This window comes from Cebidichthys violaceus, unplaced genomic scaffold, assembly GCF_023349555.1.
Source record: "Cebidichthys violaceus isolate CVI_PGR_0920_01 unplaced genomic scaffold, fCebVio1.0.p SCAF_36, whole genome shotgun sequence".
Classification (NCBI taxonomy): Eukaryota; Metazoa; Chordata; class Actinopteri; order Perciformes; family Stichaeidae; genus Cebidichthys; species Cebidichthys violaceus.
In genome coordinates, this window is record NW_027176550.1 from 1,615,569 (window position 1) to 1,626,440 (window position 10,872).

Here is a 10,872-nt window from a genome sequence, read left to right on the forward strand (position 1 = left end):
CCGCTGTTTGTTCGGCAAAGCATTTGTGTCAAAAAAAAAGAAGTCATAAATTAAGATGAAATATTGGAGGAGAGTCAACAAGAGGAACATTTCTCCTCGTTGAATGAGAACGCCACAAACTATTGTGTTGATTCAAATATACCTTCAGCAAGAAAATGAATTAATTATAGAGCAGCAGGTCGGATTAACCTGCTGGAAGAGAGCCGTTAGCCCCCTTTGACCCCCCCGCCCCCCGTCCTCTGATACGGTAACTCCTCAAAGCATCATCCAAAGCTCTCCAATCAAACGACGCCCTCAATAGAACCAGGTTTTTTTTAATGCAGCAGATCTATAAATAAATGGACTAGTTGGACACTTGCGACCCTCACAGATTAACCCGAGACCCTTATGAAGCAAAGACCTGAACGAAACTCTGGACCATAGGAATTCATATTGTGCTTCAGTGGTAAATATATACATATTAATATATATATTAACTAACACATTTGAAATGAATAGCTGCTGATCCAGCTTTGCATGAAATGTCATTTGGACCTCGATATGAACCGAATAGCTCAGAGTGAACCATCTAAACACTCTTCTTTGTCTTCCTTACTGAAAATGAAGAGTCTTTAGCGTCAGGTCTGAATATACTGAACCTCTAGTTTACAGAACGATAGAATGATATACAGTCTTTAGAGAAGCAGACGTGGAGCATGTAAAGCATCTCGCGTGAAGCTACCAGCTGCAGGCTCACATCTCTGTCTTTTCTTCTGTCTCCGAGTTCTTGTCCACAGAGAGGGAGTCCAGAGAGTCCTCGTAGCCCTCGTTGTGGTACACTGTGGATCTGCCCCACGTCACCCGGCTGGCCTCGCGTGCAGGTGCGCTCACCTGGCTGCCCCCCTTCTTCTTCTCCTCCTTCTCCTCATCCTCCTCCACGTACTTCACGCGGGCCTCCGGCTTCAGCTTCTGGCTCAGCCGCTCCGTGAGTTTCCTTGCCAGCCGCGCGACGCCGCTCCTCTTCCTCATCCAGCCGCCGTCGTCCTCAGACACCCGCACGTTGCCCGCGTACCACATGATCCAGAAGGCCAGGCTGGTGAAGATCACCAGGGAGCCGGTGTAGATCAAGAAGTCGCCGTAAAAGCGGCCGCCGATGCGCACGTCCGCGAAGATGCCGACGAAGAGCAGGATGACGCCGAGGACGTCGAGCAGGACTGCGGCGAAGAACGAAGACAGGCATCCCCCTAAGCACTGTACCCGATCCATGGTGGGGGCACCGCCGCCGCCTCGAGCTCGTGTAACGGGGAAGGATGGCGAGCCGAGCGCAGCGCGAGGACACCTGCAGAGAAACGCCCCACCTCACAGGTGAGGGTAAACAAGGTGTTTCCCTCAGTGTACGCGCGCGCGCGCGCACACACACACACACACACACACACACACACACACACACACACACACACACACACACACACACACACACACACACACACACACACACACACACACACACGACTGTTTAACATGTGATTTGATATTCAAATTGATATTCAGGGTTTGAACGCATCATGACTCAGCCTCTCTCTGAATGTGCTGTATACACACAGGATCTACTTTGTTTGTGCAGGATTATGAACCACTTTCTACCTGTTAAAGGGCCAGTGTGCAGCGTGTCTGTGGCTCTAGTTGCAGACATCATGATATTCATTAATACCTTCATCAGTGCGTAGCTGTTGTGTTTTTCTCCGTCGTCCTGTGTGCTGCAGCGCCTTGTCCTTACGTTACTTCAGGGACACGTAGTTCTGAATGCAAAGACGCCGCGGTACCGCTGCTGCTGACAGAGGTTGATTTTGGTAAAGATGGCGTCCGGCGTCGCCGCGTTGACAGGAAGGAGTCAGCGGAGGGGATGTTCCGCTTATTGCAATCTGCAACTTCACCACCAGATGCCACTAAACCCTACGCACTGTCACTGTAATATTTGGGCCATGAAATATTAGAACGTGACTCATTTTATTCTAGTTTCTTTCTGCCTCTTTATTACATTTGTTTTGTATGTATTTGCATGTCCACTATTATGGAAAGTTTGACTGGAGAACGTTTCTTCAGCAGGAACATGGATTTTGGTGGTTTCAGCCAAAGTCCTGTCAGCTGATTTCTCTCTTGTATTTGATCTAATAGTTGTTTTAAGGCTGTAAACTCAATATGATTGTCATTATTGATTTATTTGTTGTGTATTTAAACGAGTTGGGGGTTTGCTTTTAGGGCCAACGGAACAATAAGCTAGAGGGACCCAGAGTTTCCTGTTTTGACCACTTTTAGTGAACTCAACCCAAACGTTGACTCATTTGTTACGTAACCTTCACACTGAAGTAACTTCTGTAGTTATTTTAACCACAACCTTTTCCTAACCCTGACCAAGTAGTCTTGTTGCTTACGTTAGTAGGAAAACACACACATAATAAAATGTATACTTTTCATAAGTTATCATAAGAACCATTGTTTAGGGATACTCTGCATATTGTCACATTATCTCCTATAAGTTGACGACAGTTGCCTCATTAAACATCTATAGTGACTAGTTCCACTCACACTATGTTCAGCAGCTAGTTGCTAACTCTTTCTGTGTGTAGTGTGGTTTTTGTGCTTTTTCACTGAAAGCAGCGTCCACAGCTCAGATGTTGATGTTGAGAGCAGTGAACCAAAACTGTAACACAACGAGCTGAAAGACACTAAAACTCTTTGTCCCTGTACAGAACACGGTCGCTTGTAATCATCATCTTTGTTTTCTGGTGTCGTACATAATAAATCAACAATATGTCATATAGCAATAATGTGTCGTCAACTTGAACGTTCATGCCTATAAAGCTTATTTCAATTAGAGATAGTCATGTGATCCATTACATATCGATTATAGCTTAGTTACTCGGCCAAAGACTATTTCAATGAATATGAATATTTCATGCTTATGATGGTCAGAAGGGGTTAAATAAAAGTTTGTATTTAAATCTCATGACAAGGTGCTTTCTGGTCTCTTCACGCGTGTTTCAGGATGAATGCACGCCGACTACGCAACGAGGCTCAGGAAACCGGGAAGTGACAATTATAAGCTCTCACAACCTTTAATTATTCATGACTCGGCATATACTGTACCACACGGCATTAGGAAATCCCCCTTGTCCACTTTCCCCTCATGAATATTCATGAGGACAGTTTGCTTTCTAGTATCCTTCTCGCTTAAGTTGTTCGCGTGAACAAATTGCATTTTTTGTTCTCGCTCGTTGTCGTCCCTGTGCTCTCACCTTCTCTGCTTTTGTTCCACAGCCGTGGTTATTAATGCAAAACGTTTTCATGCACACTTGAGATAAGCGCTTAGCGTTGTCAGTCCCACAGAAATAAACAGAAATGTCGCCGCGTGGAGTCCTTTAATTAGGAGATTCCACGGAGGCTCCCATGCTGGAAATAAAGGCGCGTTTGGATCCGGCGCGCTCTTAAAGTTTCTCCCCTTGAGCGGCGTCCGAGCGAGGCGCTCTGTGACCGTCACAGGTTGAACACCGGAGGCCTGTAGTAGCTGAGGGGCTTCTTCATGCTCGACCGCTTCCTGTTCTCCTTGGTGATGGGGATCAGGACCACGCCCACCACAAACACCATCAGCCCGATGGACAGCAGGGCCGGTCCCAGGATGTTGGTCACCTTCTTGCAGTGGCCGGCGAACCACAGGCCGCTGATGATGATGCCGCATGCCAGGAAGCTGCCCCCGGTGGACATGAGGTGGATGGCGAACCAGAACTCCTCACACTTGGTGGGGGCGGTCTCCGGGGTCCACACGGACTCGCTGCGCGACAGGCTGAACACGGTGCTCTCTGTGCGGCTCGGGGGCGTCAGCTGGTCCCTGGACTGGGAGAGGGTGCACACTCCCAGGGGGATGTTCTCTGGGCTGCCTTGCATGGCCTCCTGGGGGACTCTGTGGAGCAAACGCAGAGCAAGAAACCACATCTGAGGTCTCTGATTCTACTACAGAAAGTTATGACCAATGAATAGTAATGTCAGATATTTTCTGTAATCAACATTGCTTATTTTAAGAGTGATACAAGTCATAAAAAGTACAATTATTTAAAAAAAAACAGCGTGCCTTCAGACCTTTACACATCGTGGGCGTGGCTTATAAAAGACACGAAAATGTAAAACACTCGGCCGAAAACGTGCGACTGTTGCATCTCTTTTTCATTAAACGCTTAAAGCGGAGCAGCGTTTGTCAAACTGTTGTAGCCTAAAAGCTACCGGGAGATTATTTTATCGAGTTTCCTTTAAGAGAAGCACTCAGAGAGAATTTGAGTTCCCTCTGGAAAACAGTTACACGGTGTAAATGCTTTTATTGTGAAAAGGTATCGCACGCCTTGCTTCTTGTTTCGGACGACACAGCCGCAGTTTTGTTGCACGCGACAGTTTAGGTATCGGCAATGTGATCGGTTGATGCATTTATTCGGCGGTTCGAAGGCTAAAAATCAAATTCTGAAAGAAATATGTCGCTTTTTTTGGCTGCGTAATATTCAAATTCTGTGTAAAAAGTACTCTTGACAAAAACAGCAGATTATATATATAATTAATCTAATTGCACAAAGAAATTTTTTTATTTAAAAAAATATTTTTTTTTAAATTTAAAAAAATATTTTTTTTAAATTACTTTGAATTGTTGACTTTTCCCCCAAATCAGCTTTATGGAACGACACATTCTACCTGATGAAGTCTCCTAGCTTCCAGCCACTGGAGAAACAGTTGAAAAGCAGCCAAATAGAAGTAACAACAAACACCCACCTTTAAATCTGGATCAACTTTTCTTTGTCTGAATTTTTTTTTTGAAGAATCAACAATAATATCAAATCTCTTCACCATCAGAAATATCCAGCAATGAGAAGGAGACGCTGACAAACAAAAAGAAAAATGTCCGCCCGCCAGAGAAACCAGCAACAAATGCAGTGCTTCAGATCCCCCACCAAACAACCATCCACCCTTCCTACGCCCATCTCCACCTCCTCAAGAGAAAAGCCTGTAAACCACCGACATCCCCTCACCATCGTCTACCATCGCAGGCGGTCAGTCCGTGATGCTGCATCCAGGGCGAAGAGCTTTTTACGGTCCCCAGAGGATATCCACAGACCCCGAAAAACCACTCAGGCCGACGCCCTCGTCGGTCTGTTAAAACGATCTCACAAACTTCTGCCAAACAGCTCGGGCGTTTCTTGTTTTTTCTTTTTAGTTTAAGAAGCCTGAAAAGGACAATGAGGGGAGAAACATCTGCCTGAATTGGCTGGTATACTCTTTCCACACAAAGAGGAGCGGGGCAGCGACTGGAGGAAATGGCTCTCTGTTGTAGCCGGATTGATGTAGCAAGCAATCACCAGACACTTTCCAATACAGCCTGATATGTTGGCACGGTATTGATCCCAAAGTACCCCGAAGCAATTATCTGCAAAGTTGTAGTTTTGTTCCGCCGAACATGAGATCAATGACGTCAGTGTGGCACAAACAACCCTGAGAAAACGCAGGAAGTCTTTGAGAATTTAGGGTTGAATTATTGTTATTATTGTTTTATAATTCCATCTAAAATGTCCTGCTTCAGATTCACAGGCCGGAGGAAACACCAGAGGGATGTTTGTGCAACGTGACACTCCTGCTTCCATTAGGCAGCCCTCTATATTACATCTGTGTCTGTGTTGCTTTGCGTACTCTTTGGGGGGAAGACAAGTGTCAGTGTGTCGCCATTGATCCGAACATGATCTCTCTCTCCCTCTTTAAACACAATTACGCTCCGCAGAGAGCTCCGAACCGGCTCGTCAGGATCCGCCACTTGTGCTTACTTAATAAGCACCGACTGCTCCTGCATGAACTCCTTAAATTACTGCCGTGATCGGTTTAAAACGCACCATCATGCGGTGCGACGCTGACACATGATGAATCCTGTCACGACGTGCAATGAGCCGCTCTATCCAGCAGAGGGCAGTACCAGCATGCGTGTTGAATTTAGATTGAAAGCGTCATTAACTTTTGTGAAATATTTCTGGGCAGGATTAGTTAATTAAATCGGTTAATTCAGAGGAGACGACACAGATGAAACATTTAACTCATAGATATCCCCCTGAAACTATGAGTTATTTATTATTATCTTATTGTGTAAATGAGTGTGTGAGTGGTGTGTGGACAAAGCCCTCTGTAGAAAGCTTCAGCACACAGAGAGGAATGAAGGTGTGAAGTTTGGTGGATGTCAGAACTACTGAAGTGGAGATTTCTGGATCAGAGTGTGAGAAAAGCTCCATTGATAGAAAAGCTCCTTTAAAGAGACGTTTAGTTAAAGTCCAGACATTTAGAAGAGTCTCCAGGTGAAGAGGGTCACAACATGAACTAGTAGATATCACCATCAAACTTCACCACTTCATCACTCACATTAGGACAGTATTTCTTTGTATTACAAGTTTTATGAAATGTGTTTAAATATGCAAATGAGGCGTTATCTAATGGTAACATTTGATGAATTGAGAAATCCACAGACGTAAATAGACAAAGTAGTAAATTAAAAACACCTCCATGTGTGTTTTGGATGTCTGAGAGAAAAAGTGTTATGGAAGCAAAATAGCCCAAAATCTCAAAAATGTACCAGTGCATGAAAACCAAAGTCTTCCTCTGTAGTTTCCTGCCTTAAATTCAGTATTTTTTGTAGTAACCTTATAGCCTCCATTTCATTCCGACGTGTCTTCTCTGCAGCCACTTATGAGAAATTAATTAACCATTCCATGTGATGTGCCACAGTATCTTGCGTTTATGATGTGGCTAATTCTCTTTAATGGTCCCTTAAAGTGGGTTGAATCCCGCTCACTTGGTGACGGTCGTCTGAGGGCGTTTAACGCTGCTGGGTGAACCTGCTACAGGACGGGACGGAGACCTCCAGGTGACCGCGAGGTTGATGAAGATTAGATAAGATACACGTGTTTGACACGTCGGGGCAAAGGATTGTTAACCTGTGTATGCATTTTACTGCTCAGTCGTAAGGATTTGATGCGTTTCTCTCTTTTATGTGATCATGAATAGAATATTTTAAAGTTTTGGACAATTTGTCCGATAATGACAAAACATGCTTTTTAAGCGAAATGACTCAACTGTACTGTGATAAAACACATCAATGCTGCCGTTACTGTTGGACATTTCTTACCAAATGTGTAAAAGTCAGCATTTCATGGTTGAAAATAGCTTAAAACGGCATCAACCGTTTCAAATTGGCCTCATTCTGTCACGGTCAGTTCTGAGAGAGAGTCGGCCGTTTTGGACGAATCTGCGTCACAAAATTCACGAGAACGTTAACGTTAATCAGACCCCCCTCCTCTCCTTCTACTTTTTCAGTAATGACTGTGTAACATTACAACATCTGGTCAATCAGTGTGTAGAGGAAGCATTAATATACAGTATATCTATAGTGGCTGGCTAGCTAGCTAGCTAACGTTAGCTTGCTAATTCCACCATCTTGTCATGCTAATGCTAGCTGGCTGGTTGGCTAGGACGTATGTATGTTACAGGTCTCATGTAACGTCTTCTCAAGCTATATTTACTTCACACTTTTCCAAGTGAAAACAAGCAAAGTCTCCTTTATACGTTTCTTCATTTTAACATGACAAAAGTACAGGAAAAATACATTCAATTGTCTTAAAATAGTAGAAGACACTATTTAAAATGGGCGGCGCTGCTCTAACAGCATAGCGAACCGCTAACGCATGCTAACCAACATTCACAACACTTATATACATATTTCAGTCACATTAATTAACATATTTAGTATGAAACGACCCACTAGAACATAAAGAGTCGATTCGCTTCGTTATAAACAAAAAAGTACAACGTGTAGGAGCCAGAAAAACACCCAGGGAATGTAATGCAAAGCTACTGTCAGATTAGCTAGCACTCGACAGTCAGTCTTAACTCAAGTAGCTACTAAACAACTACATGAAACTCAAAATAATCTATAAAAATGTTCAGTACACATTGGTCCCCAATTCATATGTCGTATTTGGTCCTTGAACCATAGGCGATGACTCTCAGTCCTTCTTCCTGACGCTGGTAGAGCCACTGTACCTAACCCTTGCTCTGAGGCATCAGTGTGTACGGTAAACGGCAGGTCAAAGTCAGGGTTTGCTAGTACAGGTGAGTTGGTAAGCGGTTAATGAGCTGGTGGAGGATACCTTGGTGCTCCATCGTCCACTGGACTGGACACCTTGAGGAGAGCTGGACACCTTTCCCTCTCGTCAGTGTCCTCGGTTGGTTTTCTGCTGTACTTCCTTTTACCTGCAGCAATTCATAGATGGGTTTGGCGATGCGGGATAAGTCTTGTATGTCCTTTAATAACTGAGGAATCCCAGTAGCTTCCTGACATCTCCTACCGTGTTGGGCGTCTTCTCCCTCAAAGCTAAGACAGCATCCAGGTCCTTTGGGTCTCTCCGTACTCCCTCTGCAGAGACCAGCCTTCCCACATACCTGACGTCATGCTTGAATAGCTCACATTTTGTTGGTCCGAGTTTCACACCATGCCGCTGCAGAGCTCTCAGGACCCGCCTTACTCCCTCAATGTGATCTTCAAAGGATTTGCCATAACAGAAGGACATCGTCCAGGTCGGGAATACGGCATTCACCCCGCAGGGTGTCAAGCATTTCCCTCCATGCTTCTCTGAAAGGCAGCTGGAGCATTGGAGAGGCCAAGTGGGATCCTCACCCACTTATCCGTTTTTGACGAAAAAACCCCCGGATAAGTTTGACTCCCACACCCGCTAACGATGTTCAAACGACGTTCAATTGAACTATAGTGGCGTGTTTCTCAGATGTACGTTCCTATAGTCAAAGAGAACCCATCGTACCACAGGATTATTTGACTTGTTGGTGTTGCCAAGTTAAAAGTTGAGCCAATATATTGGTAAACGCACACACAGGTATCCGTCTAATCCTATTGGATAATACAAACACAGAGGGGTTGCCAGGGATTAGAGCTAATAAGCCTCATCTTGAGTCAGCACGCCGAGTTCGTCGGGTTTAGGACTGGATTCAAATGAACTGTGGACTTTTGAGGTGCAGAGCGCTCACCCTCCGGTTAAAGCCACCAGAACTAAGATGCTCTAACAACTCCAACCCTTGCAGGGGTTTTTTCGAGGCTGCGGATTAAACAGAAACGCTTTTTGGCCAAATGGAGCCTCGCACAGAGCCTCGTTAACTCCCGAGCAAATATCAATGAAATCCGCGCAGCAGCTCATCTGCAGGTATATCTGCTCGTCTACAGAAGAAATCTCATATTATCGCATGGAGCCCTCTTCTGTACAGCTGACCTTGGGAAACTAATTAATCTGCTTTGCATATTTACAGCTTTTTGTCGAGTAATCCCAGGGGAGGAGGCGCGCAAACAACCGCAGCATAAAGGTCCTTTCACCCATGGAAACACAGAGAAGTGAGTGTGAAACTCATAGTTCTCTACTTTTACTCTCGATGTCATTGCTCTGTCGTGCTTTTAGTTCCTCTTGAAGTTAGGATGTACTTTGCGGGTGTTTCCACTTTCCCACAAGCTACTTTCCTTAGCAATTGACTGTTTTCACCTGATTGGCTGATCATTTAACAAAATGCATCGTCTCCTATTCAAAATTGCAAATATACAGTCGAACAAGGCATCAACAAAGTTCAGTTTTCAGCTGCCTTCAAAGAATAAAATAGTTATTTCCTGTTAGATCTGATCTGTTGTAGTTGGCAGACCTCGTTCTGATTTATTCATGCGTTTGTAAATATACAGTATATTTACGTAGAAACTTGCTATTATTGTTTAGTCTGGAGGTTGTCATCCAGGTATATCAGGGTTTTTTGCTATTTGTAGCCATGGCAGCACAACGGAGGCGGGGTTAGTGATGACGGGGGCGTGTCTTATTGATTGACCTGTTACACTAATGAGGGCCGAACAGTCCAGAAGTCTCCCCTCCACCTCAGCCTGTATGGCCTCATTGTGCCTCTGCTTTCTTAATTATGTATCTGCATTGTATGCTATGTGAAACATTTTGCTGCTCCTGTTGTATAAATAAGCTTTATTATCATCAACCACACAAGATATGTGTTTTTAGATTAAACCTTCACTGCACAACATGAGACTAATTAGTGTTAAATGTTACTTTTACACAGAAAGTTAGGATTTTCTGCCAAACGTGTTTGTTGTGAAATCGAAGAGCCAATCGTGAGGTCACCGTTGACGTTCATGACGTCAGAGCAAAGTATTCTTTTTCCTCTTTTTCCCAGACTTTGACCTTCTTGGACTTGTATCAACAGCAAAGTTAAAATAAGCTCCCAAGGCCCTGTTCACACATGAGTCTTAATGATCTGATGCAGATCTGATGGGCAGCTTCAAGTACAGATGTGAATGCATTGAGATCTGATCGCTCAGGCCAGTGGATTTGGTGCGTTTCCATCAACTGGTTTAGAGCGAATGAACAGAATTTGTAGGTTATGCATGGCTGTTATCCGCTAGTCAACAAAGCAGAAGAAGAAGAAGAAGAAGAAGAAGAAGAAGAAGAAGAAGAGGTTCTGAACCGGAAACATAAGAAGTCGGTTTGGCCATCTCACCATCTATGAGAGAAAAAAAAAAAAACTTTAGGAGTTTGTTTAAATTGTTCTTTGATGTCAGCTAGTATTTTTTATGCAAAGGCATTTTCATAATCCATGTTAAACATCAACTTTCTCGACAAAAACCAACTCAAGCTAGCGTGAAACTTTTTCTCGTAATAAAATTTGCCAAATTTTCAGTTTCCATGCAGCGTTTCAAATGCGATACTTCCCATCTGCCATTTTTCTTTCACCAAGTGAGGAAATAATATTCACAGACATTTCTTAAAC

At 44.0% G+C, this 10,872-nt stretch overlaps 2 protein-coding genes across 2 annotated transcripts; both read right to left on the reverse strand.

Moving 5' to 3' along the window:
- Positions 1-296: 296 nt before the first annotated feature.
- Positions 297-1,358, reverse strand: LOC137884018 (transmembrane protein 238-like). Its single transcript, XM_068725645.1, has one exon. The coding sequence runs from the start codon at positions 1,243-1,245 to the stop codon at positions 733-735; it is 513 nt and encodes a 170-aa protein (XP_068581746.1). The 5' UTR covers positions 1,246-1,358; the 3' UTR covers positions 297-732.
- A 2,155-nt stretch (positions 1,359-3,513) lies between these two features.
- On the reverse strand, positions 3,514-5,119 carry LOC137884012 (phosphoinositide-interacting protein-like). Its single transcript, XM_068725639.1, has 2 exons — positions 5,046-5,119; positions 3,514-3,937 (listed from the first exon to the last, which is right to left on the reverse strand). Exon 2 carries the CDS (start codon positions 3,919-3,921, stop codon positions 3,514-3,516), a length of 408 nt encoding a protein of 135 aa, XP_068581740.1. The 5' UTR covers positions 3,922-3,937; positions 5,046-5,119.
- Between the last annotated feature and the right edge of the window lie 5,753 nt (positions 5,120-10,872).

Excerpts from the sequence above, each read along its gene's own strand:
- LOC137884018 (XM_068725645.1), bottom strand. The coding sequence starts at position 1,245 with ATGGATCGGGTACAGTGCTTAGGGGGATGCCTGTCTTCGTTCTTCGCC.
- LOC137884012 (XM_068725639.1), bottom strand. The coding sequence starts at position 3,921 with ATGCAAGGCAGCCCAGAGAACATCCCCCTGGGAGTGTGCACCCTCTCC.